The sequence below is a fragment of the Cherax quadricarinatus genome, chromosome 71, assembly GCF_038502225.1.
Source record: "Cherax quadricarinatus isolate ZL_2023a chromosome 71, ASM3850222v1, whole genome shotgun sequence".
Classification (NCBI taxonomy): Eukaryota; Metazoa; Arthropoda; class Malacostraca; order Decapoda; family Parastacidae; genus Cherax; species Cherax quadricarinatus.
Genome location: NC_091362.1, coordinates 6,786,902 through 6,804,817, shown reverse-complemented (window position 1 = coordinate 6,804,817; position 17,916 = coordinate 6,786,902). Strand labels below are relative to the sequence as shown.

Here is a 17,916-nt window from a genome sequence, read left to right as displayed (position 1 = left end):
TCACCTGCCTACGTCAGAATTACTGGGTACTGAAGGGTCGAGCTGCCGTCAAAAGGGTGCTAAAGAGTTGCACGGTCTGCCGGCGGTACGATGGGAGGACCCTACCCTACCCAGGTCCACCACCGCTGCCTCAGGAGCGGGTACATAGTGACAGGCCCTTTGAGACTGTAGGAATAGACTATACGGGGGCTATCACATTGAAGAACCCAGGAGACGTTAAGGAGGGCCCTCAGAAAGTATATGTCTGCCTGTTTACCTGTGCCACTACTCGAGCGGTGCATTTGGAGTTGGCAGAAGATATGACGACAGAGACTTTCGTGAAGTTGTTCAGGAGGTTTACTGCCAGATTCTCGTGCCCGCGATTGATTATCTCGGACAATGGCACAAGCTTTAGGGCGGCCGATAAAGTTTTCAGGAATCTTAGGGACAACGGAGAAGTACGAGAACACCTGAAGAGAATAGAGTGCGAGTGGAGGTTCATAGCTCCCAGGGCACCCTGGCAAGGGGGATTCTATGAACGCATGGTGGGCACAGTCAAAAGGTGCATTCGGAAGGTCTTGCACGGCAGGAGGGTGAGCTGTGATGAACTGAGGACAGTGTTAGTTGAGATAGAGGCAAGAGTTAATAACAGGCCTCTGACCTACGTACAAAATGGGATTGACGAGCAAGAAGCTCTCACCCCCAATCACATGCTGTTTGGAAGAAGGATTGAGCCCTTCCCCGCAATTTTGAGTCAGTCTTCCAAGGAGCTGGATTATTATGGGCCAGATGGTCCCCCCATCAATGAAGAACTGCACAGGAGTCACAACAGACTGGTGAACATCCTGGACAAATGGAACCAGGTGTGGCGCAGGGATTACTTGACAACCTTGCGGGAACATTTCTATGGTGCCGACCCCGAGGCGAATAAGATGATGCTAAGTGAAGGGGACCTGGTGCTGGTAGAATCCGAGGCGCCGAGGGCATACTGGCCTCTTGGCCTGGTAGTGTCAACCCACCCAGACAAGGCTGGGCGGTTGAGAATGGTGAAAGTGAGAATGAACGGTGTCGAGACTATAAGACCCATCAACAGGCTTTTGCCTCTCGAGGTCCACACGGTGGGACCGGGACATGAGAAATCAGACCAGAGGTTGAGTGAGCTGAGCGGCCGGTCGACCCGTCGAACGGCGCTCGAGTCCAGGGCCCACTGGGGGGGCCTGCGGGAGGCAGACTTGATCTAGACTTAGCGCCTACCTTCGCCGGCGGGAGGATGTGGAAATTTATTTGGTCCAAATAGTTCCACAGCTCAGATCCAGCATGAGCGTCTGGTCGTCTGAGCCGAGCGACCCTTAAACCCTCCCAAACAAGCAAGGCATTCTCTGGTTGGCGGTTGGTAAGCTTATTTAATTTATAGATTTACTCTTCAGGGAAGGAGTAGGTAGGTTTACTGGTAATACACTAATATTAGGTTTACTAAGGCATCTGTAGATAATGATAGAGTAGACCTAAGACCTTAACATAGGTAGTAATAGGCCGATAATGTAGGCAAACATTAGGATAAGTTAGCTAGGGAGAACTGGCAGCCCTAGCTTGAATGGCGGGGCGCAGGTCACAAAGACAGAATAGCGTCCTTCTTACGATAGACTTCGACTGGACAAGACGTGCCGTGAACATCAGGCGGCGCCCCCACGTGTCTTCACATCTGAGACCTGGGGAAATCTGGTAGAGACACCTCGATGTACCGTAGATGATCTCCTCCATCAGCCCATACAGTAAGACGAGATATTCACCCTTTCCCGTAGGATCTGGCCAGTGACTTAGGAGATCGTGAGTTGAGTTAACTGAGGGCTCGGCGTGCTACAGAGAGAGTATGCCCAGTAAGTACCAGCGTCTCAGAGTCGTCTGAAGCTAGCGTCTGAGTCTGCAAAGTTATACTAGGGGATACATACCCTCTTGGATATAGGAATTTCTGAGGTGCAGGCAGGACACTAATAACGATTGAATATTGCAGGAATTAATGCTCCCGGTTGCACGTGGTTCCCAAGGGGAAGTCCAAGGGGGCTAAAGCTAGGCTTAGGAAGTTGAAGATCAGGATATATGCTGCAACACCAAGTAAGTTAGTCCTTTATACGTGCATGCAGGCGAGGTTTCTTGCAATACCAATCATTTGTGAAAAAAATCTGTCCTATAAGCCACTTGTGAGGCTGAGGTACCCATCTCAGAGCTCGGTGTCAACAGAGTTTGCCAGGGTAGGCGACTCACTTGGAGGCAGCCCAGACAAATTTTCACAGCTGAACATATAAGGCAAATAATATAAAAGCAAGATATTTTAGTTTTAGCTATTAACAAAAACATCAACAATATAATATTAGATAATAGAGAAAATATATAATAATGACTGTCTTTTTCTGAGGACGCTACACTACTTCCCTGTCTTCCTTACTCTACCACCCTGTCTTACTCTACCACCCTGTCTTACTCTACCACCCTGTCTTACTCTACCATCCTGTCTTACTCTACCACCTCGTCTCCCTTACTCTAGCACCCTCTCTTCGTCGCTCACTCATCCCTTCCCCTTAATTCTACTATTTCCTCTTTTAAGATCTTTTAATAAGTTAACGTTTTCAGAGATAACTTTATCTTCAGAATGAGTCCATTGTTAACCAGTGATAATATAAAGTGTCTTGTGTGGGACGGGGAAGACTCTTCACAGTGTACAAAAACAACTTGGGCAAGAATTTCATTCCTCTTATTCTTTGTTATTCATCTCTTTGGTCTGTGTCAAAGTTATCTCTTTAGATAATGTGAGATAACTTCGGTAACTCTACGATCTCTGTAATCACAATTGAGTATAAACAAACACAGAAAACGTTATGTCTAGCGGTAACTAACTTGTTATAGTTGTATGTACATTTTATAATCTCTTGTAAATGTCCTAGAATTAATAAAAGGAGAAAAATATTTATTGGAGTGTAACAGAAAACTTTCTGTATGGAAAAATTTCGAGAATAACATTTAAGAGATAATTTATTAGGTATCGGCGAATGGAAACCTTTGTGGGGTTGCCTAATTTTTTTTCATATTTTCTTCTTACTTTTTTTTTTCACAGATAACCCGTACATAGGAGAATGAAATTTATGACAACGTTTCGGTCCGTCTTGGAGCATTAACGATGTCCCGTGGCCTGGTAGGCAATGTTGTGGCCTCACACACTGAGTGTCCGTGATTCAATCCCAGGCCGTGTGGAAACAATGGACGTGTTTCTTTACACCTGCTGTCCTTGCTCACCTGGCAAGTAGGTACCTGGGTGTTAGTCGATTGTTGTGAGTCGCATCCTGCGGGACAAGACTGAAGGACCCAAGTAGGAATAAGACAGTCATCTATGACGCACTGACCTTTTCTGTTATCCTGGGTGACTAACCCTCCGGGGGTTAAAAATCTGAACAAAATCTTACCTTAACCAGTCACACAGCTTCCTCTTGTCCTCTCCAAGCCTTTGGGGAAATTGTCCCCTCTCTTTCTGATAGCCTTTACGAACACAAAAGAAGTGTTAGCCTTGACGACACTAACAACCCTTTTCCTGTCATATTAGATATCACAGTCATCCTATTAACTGGTCCTCTGAAACTATCTATCCTTTTTCGAGCCTTCACAGACGCAGCCTTGTTGAAGGATCCTTTATATACAACTTTTCTAACATGAATCTTAGTCTTGGCTTCCCTATTGGGTTTAGCGCTTCTTTTTTATTATGATAATAATAATTAGTCGTGGCTTTGTCTCTGTAGATGCCTTCCTCTCTCATTACATTGTCAGATGCTCCGAACTTCTGAACACTCGTGACTTGACTGATCTTTGTCTCCTCTCTTTATCTGTTCTCTTTTTTTCTATATTTTCTTTGCCTATTCTTTCTTCTACCTAGATATGTTCTATAATTTCCCCGTGTTTTTGTCCTGTGATGCTTCAATATAGACACTTTGTATTGTGCTAAAACAAAAGCATTCACATTGCTAAATTCACAAATTATGATGTAGTCACCTAGCCTTAATACCATAATCTGTAAGGATTTAATGTTAAGAATTAATCTAAGTCTGCCCGAAATGCCTAGCCATGCTAGGTGTCCTAGTGGCCCCCTCTGTAATTAGTGTTTTATAACATGTAAACCACACAATATCCAAATCCTGTAAACCCCACATTGTAACCCTTAAAGAGAATAAACTTGAATTTAATTTAATTGAATTAACTTTCCTGCAGTGCTCTTTTTTTGTCTTTAGACTACCTCCACTACTGCTGCTGCTGCTACGACTGTTGCTGCTACGACTGCTGCTGCTATGACTGCTGCTGCTACGACTGCTGCTGCTACGACTACTGTTGTTGCTACTACTACTACTACTACTACTACTACTACTACTACTACTACTACTACTACTACCACTACTTCTATCATTCTACTACTAACTCTCATTTTACCCCCTACCCCGCCCTCTTATATATACTGGCTCCCTTCCCTTCCCGCTTCTGTGTTACTAGTTGATGGTCCAAGTCAGACCCAAATGTCGTCACAAGTTTCATTCTCCTATTTGCGGGTTATTTGTGTATTGTTCCAGTCACGGTATTGTGCCTTTTTATTCTTCCTGCTTTTTTATTTTATTTTGATCATAACTCGAGACGCCTCTTCCAATCGGCTTCAAATTTTCGACACTTGTGTACGGTAACGAGCCTCAAATTCAAGGAACAATAAGCACGTTCACGAGCCCTATGATCAAAGTTAATGAACCTACTCCAAGCATCCTGAAATGGCTATGATAACTTCCAAAATCCTCAGAGAGTTAAAATCACATAATGGACAGACTCAAACAACGGCTGTGCCAGCTGTCAGGGCCACCTGTGGGAAGGGAGATGTGGGTCACAGCTGGTAACCTCTGACGCAGATAACTATACATTTGACGATTTTATATAGTGTAAAATAGTGTGAAATTTTTCTTAATATTAAATCACTTTACGTCTTCTGAACAGCGTCAATATTCAGTGACTGATGTATCTTAAAGTCAGGATAGTAACTATTATGATTCGTTTACGGGTTAGCAAATTCATTGATGTAGAATAACTGGAGAATGACTCATCTTATCGGCTTCAAATTTTGACCACTGGTGTGGTTTCATGAGCACAAGATTCATACTGCCATTGGCTGGCATAAGTCACAATTTGCCAGTCTTTTAGAATAGTGATATTATTTCTTAACAGTTAAAGAATGTTTCTTCTGACTGGCTGCAGACAATGCTTTCTCAAATAATAATGATAACCTACTGTTAAGGGGATCGATACATAAAGTGTATGGAAACAGTTGTTCATTGTTATAGAAGCCTTGTATTGGTAAACATTGCAGAGCCCAATTTATCATTATCTGCTAGGCTTGGTTAAGAGTGAGGGAGACTAGGCTTGGTTAAGAGTGAGGGAGACTAGGCTTGGTTAAGAGTGAGGGAGACTAGGCTTGGCTGAAAGTGAGGGAGGCTAAACTTGGTTGAGAGTGAGGGAGACTAGGCTTGGTTAAGAGTGAGGGAGACTAGGCTTGGTTAAGAGTGAGGGAGACTAGGCTTGGTTAAGAGTGAGGGAGACTAGGCTTGGCTGAAAGTGAGGGAGGCTAAACTTGGTTGAGAGTGAGGGAGACTAGGCTTGGTTGAGAGTGAGGGAGACTAGGCTTGGTTGAGAGTGAGGGAGACTAAGCTTGGTTGAGAGTGAGGGAGACTAGGCTTGGTTGAGAGTGAGGGAGACTAGGCTTGGTTAAGAGTGAGGGAGACTAGGCTTGGTTGAGAGTGAGGGAGACTAGGCTTGGTTGAGAGTGAGGGAGACTAGGCTTGGTTGAGAGTGAGGGAGACTAGGCTTGGCTGAGAGTGAGGGAGATTAGGCTTGGCTGAGAGTGAGGGAGACTAGGCTTGGTTAAGAGTGAGGGCTTGGTTAAGAGTGAGGGAGACTAGGCTTGGTTAAGAGTGAGGGAGACTAGGCTTGGTTAAGAGTGAGGGGGACTAGGCTTGGTTAAGAGTGAGGGAGACTAGGCTTGGAGTGAGGGAGACTAAGAGTGAGGGAGACTATGCTTGGTTGAGAGTGAGGGAGACTAGGCTTGGTTGAGAGTGAGGGAGACTAGGCTTGGTTAAGAGTGAGGGAGACTAGGCTTGGTTAAGAGTGAGGGAAACTAGGCTTGGTTAAGAGTGAGGGAGACTAGGCTTGGTTAAGAGTGAGGGAGACTAGGCTTGGTTAAGAGTGAGGGGGACTAGGCTTGGATAAGAGTGAGGGAGACTAGGCTTGGTTAAGAGTGAGGGACACGCGGCTTGGTTAAGAGTGAGGGAGACTAGGCTTGGTTAAGAGTGAGGGAGACTAGGCTTGGTTAAGAGTGAGGGAGACTAGGCTTGGTTGAGAGTGAGGGAGACTAGGCTTGGTTAAGAGTGAGGGAGACTAGGCTTGGTTAAGGCTTGGTTAAGAGTGAGGGAGACTAGGCTTGGTTGAGAGTGAGGGAGACTAGGCTTGGTTAAGAGTGAGGGGGACTAGGCTTGGTTAAGAGTGAGGGAGACTAGGCTTGGTTAAGAGTGAGGGAGACTAGACTTGGTTGAGAGTGAGGGAGACTAGGCTTGGTTGAGAGTGAGGGAGACTAGGCTTGGTTAAGAGTGAGGGGGACTAGGCTTGGTTAAGAGTGAGGGAGACTAGGCTTGGTTAAGAGTGAGGGAGACTAGGCTTGGTTAAGAGTGAGGGAGACTAGGCTTGGTTAAGAGTGAGGGAGACTAGGCTTGGTTAAGAGTGAGGGAGACTAGGCTTGGTTAAGAGTGAGGGAGACTAGGCTTGGTTAAGAGTGAGGGAGACTAGGCTTGGTTAAGAGTGAGGGAGACTAGGCTTGGTTAAGAGTGAGGGGGACTAGAAGAGTGAGGGAGACTAGGCTTGGTTAAGAGTGAGGGAGACTAGGCTTGGTTAAGAGTGAGGGAGACTAGGCTTGGTTAAGAGTGAGGGAGACTAGGCTTGGTTAAGAGTGAGGGAGACTAGGCTTGGTTAAGAGTGAGGGAGACTAGGCTTGGTTAAGAGTGAGGGAGACTAGGCTTGGTTGAGAGTGAGGGAGACTAAGTTTGGTTGAGAGTGAGGGAGACTAAGCTTGGTTGAGAGTGAGGGAGACTAGGCTTGGTTGAGAGTGAGGGAGACTAGGCTTGGTTGAGAGTGAGGGAGACTAGGCTTGGTTGAGTGAGGGAAACTAAGCTTGGTTAAGAGTGAGGGAGACTAGGGTTGGTTGAGAGTGAGGGAGACTAGGCTTGGTTGAGTGAGGGAAACTAAGCTTGGTTAAGAGTGAGGGAGACTAGGCTTGGTTGAGAGTGAGGGAGACTAGGCTTGGTTGAGAGTGAGGGAGACTAGGCTTGGTTGAGAGTGAGGGAGACTAGGCTTGGTTAAGAGTGAGGGAGACTAGGCTTGGTTAAGAGTGAGGGAGAATAGGCTTGGTTGAGTGAGGGAGACTAAGCTTGGTTGAGAGTGAGGGAGACTAGGCTTGGTTGAAAGTGAAGGAGACTAGGCTTGGTTGAAAGTGAGGGAGATGCCTGTGGCCAAGGTGCCTGGTTCAAACTAGGTTACGTGACTAGGTTTGACTAGGAAGCCTGTCTACAAATGATCTGTCACTAACACATTATATATATTACACAAATATTACACTGTTGACAGTGTCTGGTGGCCTCGACATAACACCTAAAAACTAGTACATAGAGCGGGCGACACATCGGTCAGACTCTGGGCCGAGTCTGTACAATGAAAGAAAACGTTGGACAACAAAACATATGACATACTAAAATATATTGCATTACAAATCATGGTGGATCATGGAAATAAATAAGAGTAAATGAGATTAAAGAAATTCGATCAATCATTATTCATGTGATCTACGGATTCTGAGGAAACTTATTTACAAAGAAGAAATTGCTTAACAGAAAAGACAAACTCGGTGTACTCATTTCTTTATACTTCTTTCTTACTGCTATTAATTGCTCATAATTTTGTGTTACAAGTCAAATCTTACTCCAAATTAATAATATTCATTATTCTTACCTGTCCATTTAATTTTGTTTATCACTACTTGTTTTTTAGTCACTTTTTATTGTGTATGCAATTAGTGTATATTCCAATTACTTTTTTGCAAGTACCAAAACTATCTTTTGCTAGCTAGTACCAACTACCTCATTTTTTTTACTTTTATTGTGCAATAAACTGCTCAATTTATTTAATATTACAAATCAGATCTTACTCCTAAACCAATATTATTTCATAGTGACCACCTGTCCATTTAACTTTGTTTACCATTACTTAATTTTAGTCCCTTATATATTTTCTCTTTTATTTTAGCTTTATATAACTACCCTAGTTTATATATTTACAATTGTTAAAATAATCAAGGTGCTATTCACAGGTGCTAAAGTGTAATAAGTTCACTATTTTGCCATTATATTCCAAAGCTCATTATTTGATTACCACTTTATTGTTCACCACAACTTATATTAGTCCCTTTTATATTATAATTTTATATTATAATTCTAACTTTAAAGAATTACCTTTATAGTACTACCTACTATCATATTCCCAAGCTCCATTATTTGATCATCACTTTATTTGTTCACCATAAATTATTTTAGTCCCTTTTATATTGTCTCCTTTATTTTAGCTTTAAAAAACTACCTTAGCTCATTATTTTTACATTTGTTAAATAATTCAGGTGCTATTTTTTAGCTTAAGACTATTTACTTTGTTTTATACTTAATTCTAACTATAGATTCACTACAAATCTTATGATTACAAGCATTGATCCTGATACCAACCTCTTATTTAATTACTTAAATGAATCAAACAGTTACTGTAATTACTACACTGCAGAACAATCAAAGGCACTTCTCAGTGCCAACAACAACATAACTATCTTTAACTACAATATCAGATCTTTAAGCAAGCATTACGATGACCTCATAGTATTACTAAATTCCTTACATGCCAATATGTCCATCATTACACTAACTGAAACCTGGCTAAAGCCTGATAGTACAGATGTCTATGCCATTCCTGGTTACACAGCCATACACAACTGTAGGCCAGACCAACAAGGGGGTGGCACAGCTATATACTACTCAGACCAACTAGAATGTATCACTAATACTTGCACAAGGGATGAACATGGGGAATATATAATAGCTAAATTCAAATCCAAATACCTACAAAAACCTCTCACATTGATAAACATCTACAGAGTTCCACAGTCAAACATTAGCCAATTTAGTCAAAATCTAGGAAGTATGATAACTGATGCACGCATGAACAAAGATCACTTACTACTCTCAGGTGACTTCAATATAAATCTCCTGCAAGACCAGGACCCACACGTTACTGAATTCACAAACACAATGAGTAACTGCATGTTGCTACCAACAGTAACAAAACCTACAAGAGTTACAGAGACTAGTGTTTCCCTACTTGACCACATCTGGACCAACACCATATCCCCTTTAAAATCAGGCATAATTACAGATAATACCACAGACCACTACCCTACTTTCCTCATAACAACTCTTGGTAAAATACCCCAAGACACTACTAAAGTCACCTTCAGACTTCACAATGAGGCAGCCATTAATAACTTCACAACAGCAGTAACAAACATTGACTGGCACACTGAGCTAGAAATCTATACAGATATTGACGAATGTTTTAATAATTTTCTAAAAAAGACCCAATACCTCTATAACAAGCACTGCCCTAAAAAAACTAAACAGATGACAGCTAAGAGACTGAACAGTCCCTAGCTAACACCCAGCATTCTCAAATCCATAAATACAAAACACCGATATGAAAAACAGAATGGGTCACATAACCAGAGACCAAACAAAACGTTACTCGTCAATCCTAACCAGCCTGATAAGAAGGGCAAAAAAATTGTATTATGAGAACAGATTATCCAACTTACGAGGTGATATAAAAAAGACCTGGAAAGCCCTATCAGAAATTCTGGGAACAAAAAAGATATCACGAAATAGCGAAATAAAATTAGCAAAATCAGATGAACCCCAACTCCCACCAACAGAAACAGCAAACAGACTCAATGATTTCTTCTCCACTATAGGACAAAACCTTGCCAATAAAATCCCAATCTCAGATACCCCACCAAATGACTACCTCACTGGCAACTACCCGAACACACTGTTCCTAGCTCCGACTAACCCATACGAAGTCTCCCTTATTATCAACACACTAAAAAACAAGGCAGGAGATTTAAGTACCTTACCACCCTTTATATACAAAAAAGTGTCACAAGTACTATCACCAATCATTGCAACACTCTTTAACAAATCCATTGAATCCTCCACCTTCCCTACAGTTCTCAAAATAGCAAGGGTCACCCCGATCCATAAGGGAGGAGACCAAACAGAGTTGAATAACTATAGGCCAATATCCAATTTACACCCTCTCTCAAAAATCTTCGAAAAATTAATTCATAAACGAATCTACTCCTACCTAATCTCCCAAAACATACTCAACCCCTGCCAATTTGGATTCAGGCCTAATAAAAATACTAATGATGTTATTATACACATGCTAGAACATATATACACTGCAATAGAGAAAAAAGAAGTCCCACTGGGGATCTTCATTGACTTACGTAAAGCTTTTGATACAGTTGACCATGACTTGCTCCACGTAAAATTGTCACACTATGGTATAAGAGGGCACTCCCTCAACTACCTCAAGTCATACCTCAGCAACAGAAGCCAAAATGTGTACACAAATGGGGCAAGCTCTTCCGCTCAACCAATTACAGTTGGTGTCCCACAGGGAAGTGTCCTTGACCCTCTTCTCTTTCTCCTATACATAAATGACCTACCAAATGCTTCGCAATTACTCAAACCCACACTATTTGCAGATGACACTACATACGTCTTCTCTCACCCGAGCCCAGTCACGCTAGCCAATACTGTAAATACCGAATTACAGAAAATATCTACCTGGATGAGGACTAACAAACTTACACTAAACAGTGACAAAACCTACTTCATTCAGTTTGGTAACAGAGCTACAGATGTCCCTCTTAACATAATGATAAACGGATCACCTATCACAAAGCTAACAGAGGGAAAATTCTTAGGAATCCACCTTGATAATAGACTCAAATTTCATACACATATACAACAAATTTCTAAGAAAATTTTCAAGACTGTAGGCATACTATTGAAGATACAGTACTATGCTCCACAGTCAGCCCTCCTGGCCCTATATCACTCTCCTATTTACCCCTATCTCACCTATGGAATTTGTGCATGGGGCTCAACAACAATTAACCATCTCAGACCACTAATTACCCAACAAAAGGCTGCAGTTAGAATGATAAATTCTCACTACAGGTAGCACACTCCACCAATATTCAAAACACTCAACCTACTCACCATACAAAACATCCATACTTATTATTGCACCTATTACATACATAGAACACTTAACTCTGATATTAACTCTCCCCTCAAACATCTCCTTGCCAACCTCAACAGAACACATGACCATAACACAAGGCACAGGTCACTCTTTGATGTTCCTCGTGTCCATCTCACGCTATGCAAAAACTCAATGCACATAAAAGGCCCTAAAATCTGGAATTCATTACCTGTAAATATAAAAGAAACACTACCTGTTTATAAATTCAAGTCTCTTCTCAAAGATCACTTACTCACCCAAAACCAAATAAATACTGAATAACTGAACCTTATAAATTGTATATCTTAAATGTTTCTCACAATTATATCACATAAATGTTAAACCTAAAACCCAATCTAACAGAATACTCCATTCGACTGAATGTACAGCAATGCATGCAACCATATGACCTGTCTTTGTAATACTCATTTGTGCTTTATAGTTATCTGTTTACAATAATGTCTTATCACTGATTTCATCATTGCTTAGTTAATCTTAAGTTAATTTTAAGCCAGCCCGTAATGCTATGCATATAAGTGGCTTTGGCATGCTGCTCTTACCTGTATTTTTTGTACCTCTGTATGTATGTTCAAATTACTGTTAAATCTCGGAATTCTGAGAGAATGTGAACACTTAAAAAAAACAATTTTGATCCACCAAATACACCGACATAATGTACAACTTACAACACACGGTTGAGTATTAATTGGATTATATTAATCATTTATACACGTTATTAACATTTAACCCCAACTCTGCTAGGGTGAGATTTACATATACAGTGATCATCATCTCTAGGGGGGTCAAATTCTGTGGCAACAGCTAAGACATGCCGTGACTCAGGAGGATTAACATTAGTGTTAACAACTGAAAGTTGAGGATTCCTCATCACTTGTGTATGTGTAGAAAACGACAGTCAGGTTTGTACGTCAGTCAGGCTGTTAGTGGTGGAAGGTAGTGGGTCAGAAAGATTGTCAGAGTTTGGCTTGTTCGTCTGGATGTCAGGTACCTCATCAACATCGTCACATACTAACTTCATATGATCTAAATGTTATTTTTTGTACTGACCACTACTAATTCCTCTAACTTTATACTATTACTACTTATGTGCTCAACTACTCGGTAGTGACCAACGAATTTTTGGTCGAGTTTATTGAAATTAGGTAACATAACTCTCGAACCTACTTGAATTTTGGTTGGGTTTGTTCGAGTGTTAGTAACTCTTGTAAATTCTGCTACTGACTTATGAAATGTTTCTCGCATTTTCTGAAGACACTTTGGAATAAGCTGGTTTGGGTGAATCATGCTCGTGTCACGGGATCTGTTGGTAACTCCAGTCAGATCTCACCTTTACCTATTAGTTGCAACTAACGTAAGATGTGGGTATGACTGAACTTACCTGGGTATTATAACTGACCCAATTTTCCCTAGTTTGTTGTAGGGGAGATATTATCCCAGTATCGTTGTTTTGAGTAAGCTGCTACAGATGCGTAGTTATTTGTCCTCACTCGCTGATAGAAAGTCATTTTGGCCATTCGTTATGCGATAGTGATATCTTGTCCCTTTGTTCATAACACCTGAATGTATACTGCAACACAAACTTTTATACTATCAGGATTACACCACGGATTAATACACTAGTGTTTCCTGTTAACAATAGTTTTCTTAGTGGAGATTGACAGTATTTCAGAGTTTACTATACAAAGTCATTATTTTCTTTGTTCTCAGCGGGAGATTTCTGACGTGTTTACACTCTGATGTCTGAATTCACCCTAGCTTGTCGCCATGACCAGCACCCGCAAGTTCATCATCCCCACAAAAGCTGAGTTCAGCTTTATATATATTCGTTGCTACACATTGCAACAAGGAATAACACAAGAATGTTGTTTCCTTCTGTTTAGCCGTGGGCTAGAAGTCATAATGTCTCCGACTTGTAGACGAAGTGGGTCACAGGTTTTCTCTTAATTTTCTTGCTATGGGGAAAAGAGTAATTACCCTCGTTCAACTCTCATTTTATAGTTGATCAGAAATTCTAGCAAGGAGAGAAAGACGTGGTACATATATGTTTCTCATTAAAGATGTGCCAGGAAGAGAGAGTCCACTAATCCTTTGTGAGAGGGCTAAGTCCCTCAGAGGGTTGAGGGGGCTGAGAGATACCCTGTTTACTGGAGAATTTTCTCCACCCCACTAGTCATGAATACCTTAATACGTAAAACAGGGGTTAAAGTAACTCTCAATGTATACACTCAGAGATATACACCTTAAGGTGTATGATATCCGTACCACTTCAACTGAATGTATAAACCATAGGTGGCAGCGTACCCTGCGTACGTCAGTCAGGGCGCCTGAAGAGTGAGAGAGGTGGCAGGGTACCCGGCGTAGGCCAGTCAAGGCTCCTGGAGAGTGAGAGGTGGCAGGGTACCCGGTGTACGCCAGTCAAGGCTCCTGGAGAGTGAGAGGTGGCAGGGTACCCGGTGTACGCCAGTCAAGGTTCCTGGAGAGAGAGAGGTGGCAGGGTACCAGGTGTACGCCAGTCAAGGTTCCTGGAGAGGGTTAAGAACCTGCTCACGACAAAACACATCTGTTTACCTTTTCATAATTCACTTTTCTCCTGTCATAAACTCTACTTTATGTTCTATATATTTACTATCCACGTGAAGTCCATCGCCAAGAAGGGAGGAGGACTATCCTAGCATTATTTTACTGTGTTAACAGCCAGTAGATGGCAATAGTAACGTGGGTGTCATGTTAAAGGGGTTAGTAGCATGACAACATAGCCTACTGAGGTTCCATCATGTCTTTTTCCAAAACTTTAATACTTTGTCATGGACGGAGTGCTTACGGAGATGTAAACTTCACACCACTTAGTTTCCTATAATCCATTATAGCTGTCTAGCTGCGCTGTCAACATTATATAGCAGCTAGTAATCTAGAATGGAAGTTTGCTGGGGAATTATTTTATCTGTGATGAGTTTTGTCTCTTGGCACCTCGGTATTTTCTCAAGGTCTTGGACGGCAGGTGTATGAATGAGCTTATTTTTTATGAATGGTGTAGTGGAAGGATGTATGAATGATGTGGTGGAAGGTTGTATGAATGATATGGTGGAAGGTTGTATGAATGATGTGGTGGAAGGTTGTATGAATGAAGTAGTGGAAGGTTGTATGAATGATGTAGTGGAAGGTTGTATGAATGATATGGTGGAAGGTTGTATGAATGATGTGGTGGAAGGTTGTATGAATGATGTGGTGGAAGGTTGTATGAATGATGTAGTGGAAGGTTGTATGAATGATATGGTGGAAGGTTGTATGAATGATATGGTGGAAGGTTGCATGAATGATGTGGTGGAAGGTTGTATGAATGATGTAGTGGAAGGTTGTATGAATGATATGGTGGAAGGTTGTATGAACGATGTAGTGGAAAGTTGTATGAATGATATGGTGGAAGGTTGTATGAATGATATGGTGGAAGGTTGTATGAATGATGTGGTGGAAGGTTGTGTGAATGATGTAGTGGAAGGTTGTATGAATGATGTGGTGGAAGGTTGTATGAATGATGTAGTGGAAGGTTGTATGAATGATGTGGTGGAAGGTTGTATGAATGATGTAGTGGAAGGTTGTATGAATGATATGGTGGAAGGTTGTATGAATGATATGGTGGAAGGTTGTATGAATGATGTGGTGGAAGGTTGTATGAATGATATGGTGGAAGGTTGTATGAATGATGTAGTGGAAGGTTGTATGAATGATGTGGTGGAAGGTTGTATGAATGATGTAGTGGAAGGTTGTATGAATGATATGGTGGAAGGTTGTATGAATGATATGGTGGAAGGTTGTATGAATGATGTGGTGGAAGGTTGTATGAATGATATGGTGGAAGGTTGTATGAATGATGTAGTGGAAGGTTGTATGAATGATATGGTGGAAGGTTGTATGAATGATATGGTGGAAGGTTGTATGAATGATGTGGTGGAAGGTTGTATGAATGATATGGTGGAAGGTTGTATGAATGATGTGGTGGAAGGTTGTATGAATGATATGGTGGAAGGTTGTATGAATGATGTAGTGGAAGGTTGTATGAATGATATGGTGGAAGGTTGTATGAATGATATGGTGGAAGGTTGTATGAATGATGTGGTGGAAGGTTGTATGAATGATATGGTGGAAGGTTGTATGAATGATGTAGTGGAAGGTTGTATGAATGATATGGTGGAAGGTTGTATGAATGATATGGTGGAAGGTTGTATGAATGATGTGGTGGAAGGTTGTATGAATGATATGGTGGAAGGTTGTATGAATGATGTGGTGGAAGGTTGTATGAATGATGTGGTGGAAGGTTGTATGAATGATATGGTGGAAGGTTGTATGAATGATGTAGTGGAAGGTTGTATGAATGATGTGGTGGAAGGTTGTATGAATGATGTGGTGGAAGGTTGTATGAATGATATGGTGGAAGGTTGTATGAATGATGTGGTGGAAGGTTGTATGAATGATATGGTGGAAGGTTGTATGAATGATGTAGTGGAAGGTTGTATGAATGATGTGGTGGAAGGTTGTATGAATGATGTGGTGGAAGGTTGTATGAATGATATGGTGGAAGGTTGTATGAATGATGTAGTGGAAGGCTGTGTGAATGATGTAGTGGAACGGATATTAAGCTCATTTTATTTTGTGTTAACTTAAACGACATATTCTAAAATTTTCTAAACATTACTTATGTCAGCTAAGTGATTGTTCCATACTTGTCGAAGTCATCAACTCCTCGATGAATTCTTTCTCAGAATTTTGTACTTGTCGTGGTGTGAACGTGTATGGGACAACAGAGGCGTATTTGATAGTTCCATTGCAGAGTCGAGGGTGGAATTCCTTGAGAAAGATTGTGTTCATGTTCGTAGGTGCGGTGTAGAGTATATACCTTTGATGAGTTTCTAGAGTTTCACTACTCTCGGAGCTCGGCCATGGGCCAGTCTTCTCTGATGCTAGCCTGGCCAACCAGGTTGCTGCTGCTGGAGGGCCTCTGCCCCACATATCCATCACAGCCTGGTTGATCTGGCACTTGGTAAAAATACTTGTCCAGTTTCCTCTTGACGGCTTCTACACTTGTTCCAGCAGTGTTTCTGATATCTTCTGGTAAGATGTTGAATAGTCTGGGGCCACAAATGTTGATACAGTGTTCCTTTATTGTCTCCACCGCGCCCCTACTCCTCAATGGGTTTATTTTGAATTTCCTCTCATACATCTCACTACAACATGTTGTTATGGTAGTGTGCAGATTTCGGATCCGGCCATCGAGTACTGTCGAGATATTTATTATCATGTATCTCTCTCTCCTCCTCTCCAGTGAGTACATGTTCAAGACTAAGGCGTTCCCAGTAATTTAAGCGGTTTACTGTAGATTTTTCCAGGTTAGGCCGGGGTGTGGCTGTTGGCTTCAATTTCTTCGTCAGAGTTTAAAGAGTCTGGATCGTCATGTGGAGTAGCCGTGGCTATTGAGGTGGTGGCAGGTTGGGCAGGCGGAGTGGCTTTTGCAGCTGGTGGGTCAGGAGTGGACTGTTCTGCTGTTGGAGGATTTGAGGGGACGGTGATGCCTCCTGCGTTGGAGAAGATTTTTTATGTTTGTGCTGGTGGTGTGGTGTCAGGAACGCTGAAACTGCGCAGGTTGTTGAGGCAAAAGAGTTCTTTGTGGGAATAACAGCTCCGTGGGAGGCGCAATCCTTCATGTAAGTATATAACATGCAGTACATAACCATGGTTGGAGCGTCATCTGGGAGTGTTGGAATGAAGTTGACTTCAAAAGGAGGATGTTGGGTAAGTTGGAGAATTTCTTGAGTGTAAGTTGAAGTATAGTAATTGCAGCATAAATGAATAGTTTTTTTTTTTCCTCCAGTTTTTTCTTACTGATGATTGTCTTCCTGAGAGAGCACTTGGCTTCAAGAGCATTATGATCATTCTCGCAGTTGAGGCATTTTGGTTGAGAGACAGAAGTGCAGTCCTTATGAGTGTGTCCTTCAGCGTCGCAGTTGGAGCAGTAAGTCTTTTCCTACAGTTGTGGATGAGTGGAACAAACTCCCGAGTACAGTTATTCAGGCTAAAACGTTGTGTAGTTTTAAAAATAGGTTAGATAAATATATGAGTGGGTGTGGGTGGGTGTGAGTTGGACCTGACTAGCTTGTGCTGCTGGGTCTGGTGCAGTGCTCCATCCTTGAGTGGAGATGACCATACTGGGTGGGTCATTGGGCTAATCCGGGGGGAGGGGGGTCATTGGTCTAATCCGAGGGGGGACATGGGCCTGCTCCGCATGGGTCAGTAGGCCTGTTGCAGTGTTCCTTCTTTCTTATGTTCTTATGTTCTTATGTTCTTAAAAGACAATCATTGACGAGATGGGTATATGCATAGGAATTCCAACATGGCCTGATGGGAAATCGTTTAGGCTATATTTTCCTGGGTTTACTGTAGTAATATGAGATGCGTAGA

The 17,916-nt window shown here is 41.9% G+C and overlaps 1 protein-coding gene across 1 annotated transcript; it reads left to right on the top strand.

Annotated features, from left to right (window-relative positions):
• Window positions 1–413: 413 nt before the first annotated feature.
• Window positions 414–2,259, top strand: LOC138854810 (uncharacterized). The gene is made up of 2 exons (XM_070099963.1): window positions 414–1,856; window positions 1,991–2,259. Exon 1 carries the CDS (start codon window positions 522–524, stop codon window positions 1,218–1,220), a length of 699 nt encoding a protein of 232 aa, XP_069956064.1. The 5' UTR covers window positions 414–521; the 3' UTR covers window positions 1,221–1,856; window positions 1,991–2,259.
• Window positions 2,260–17,916: the final 15,657 nt, after the last annotated feature.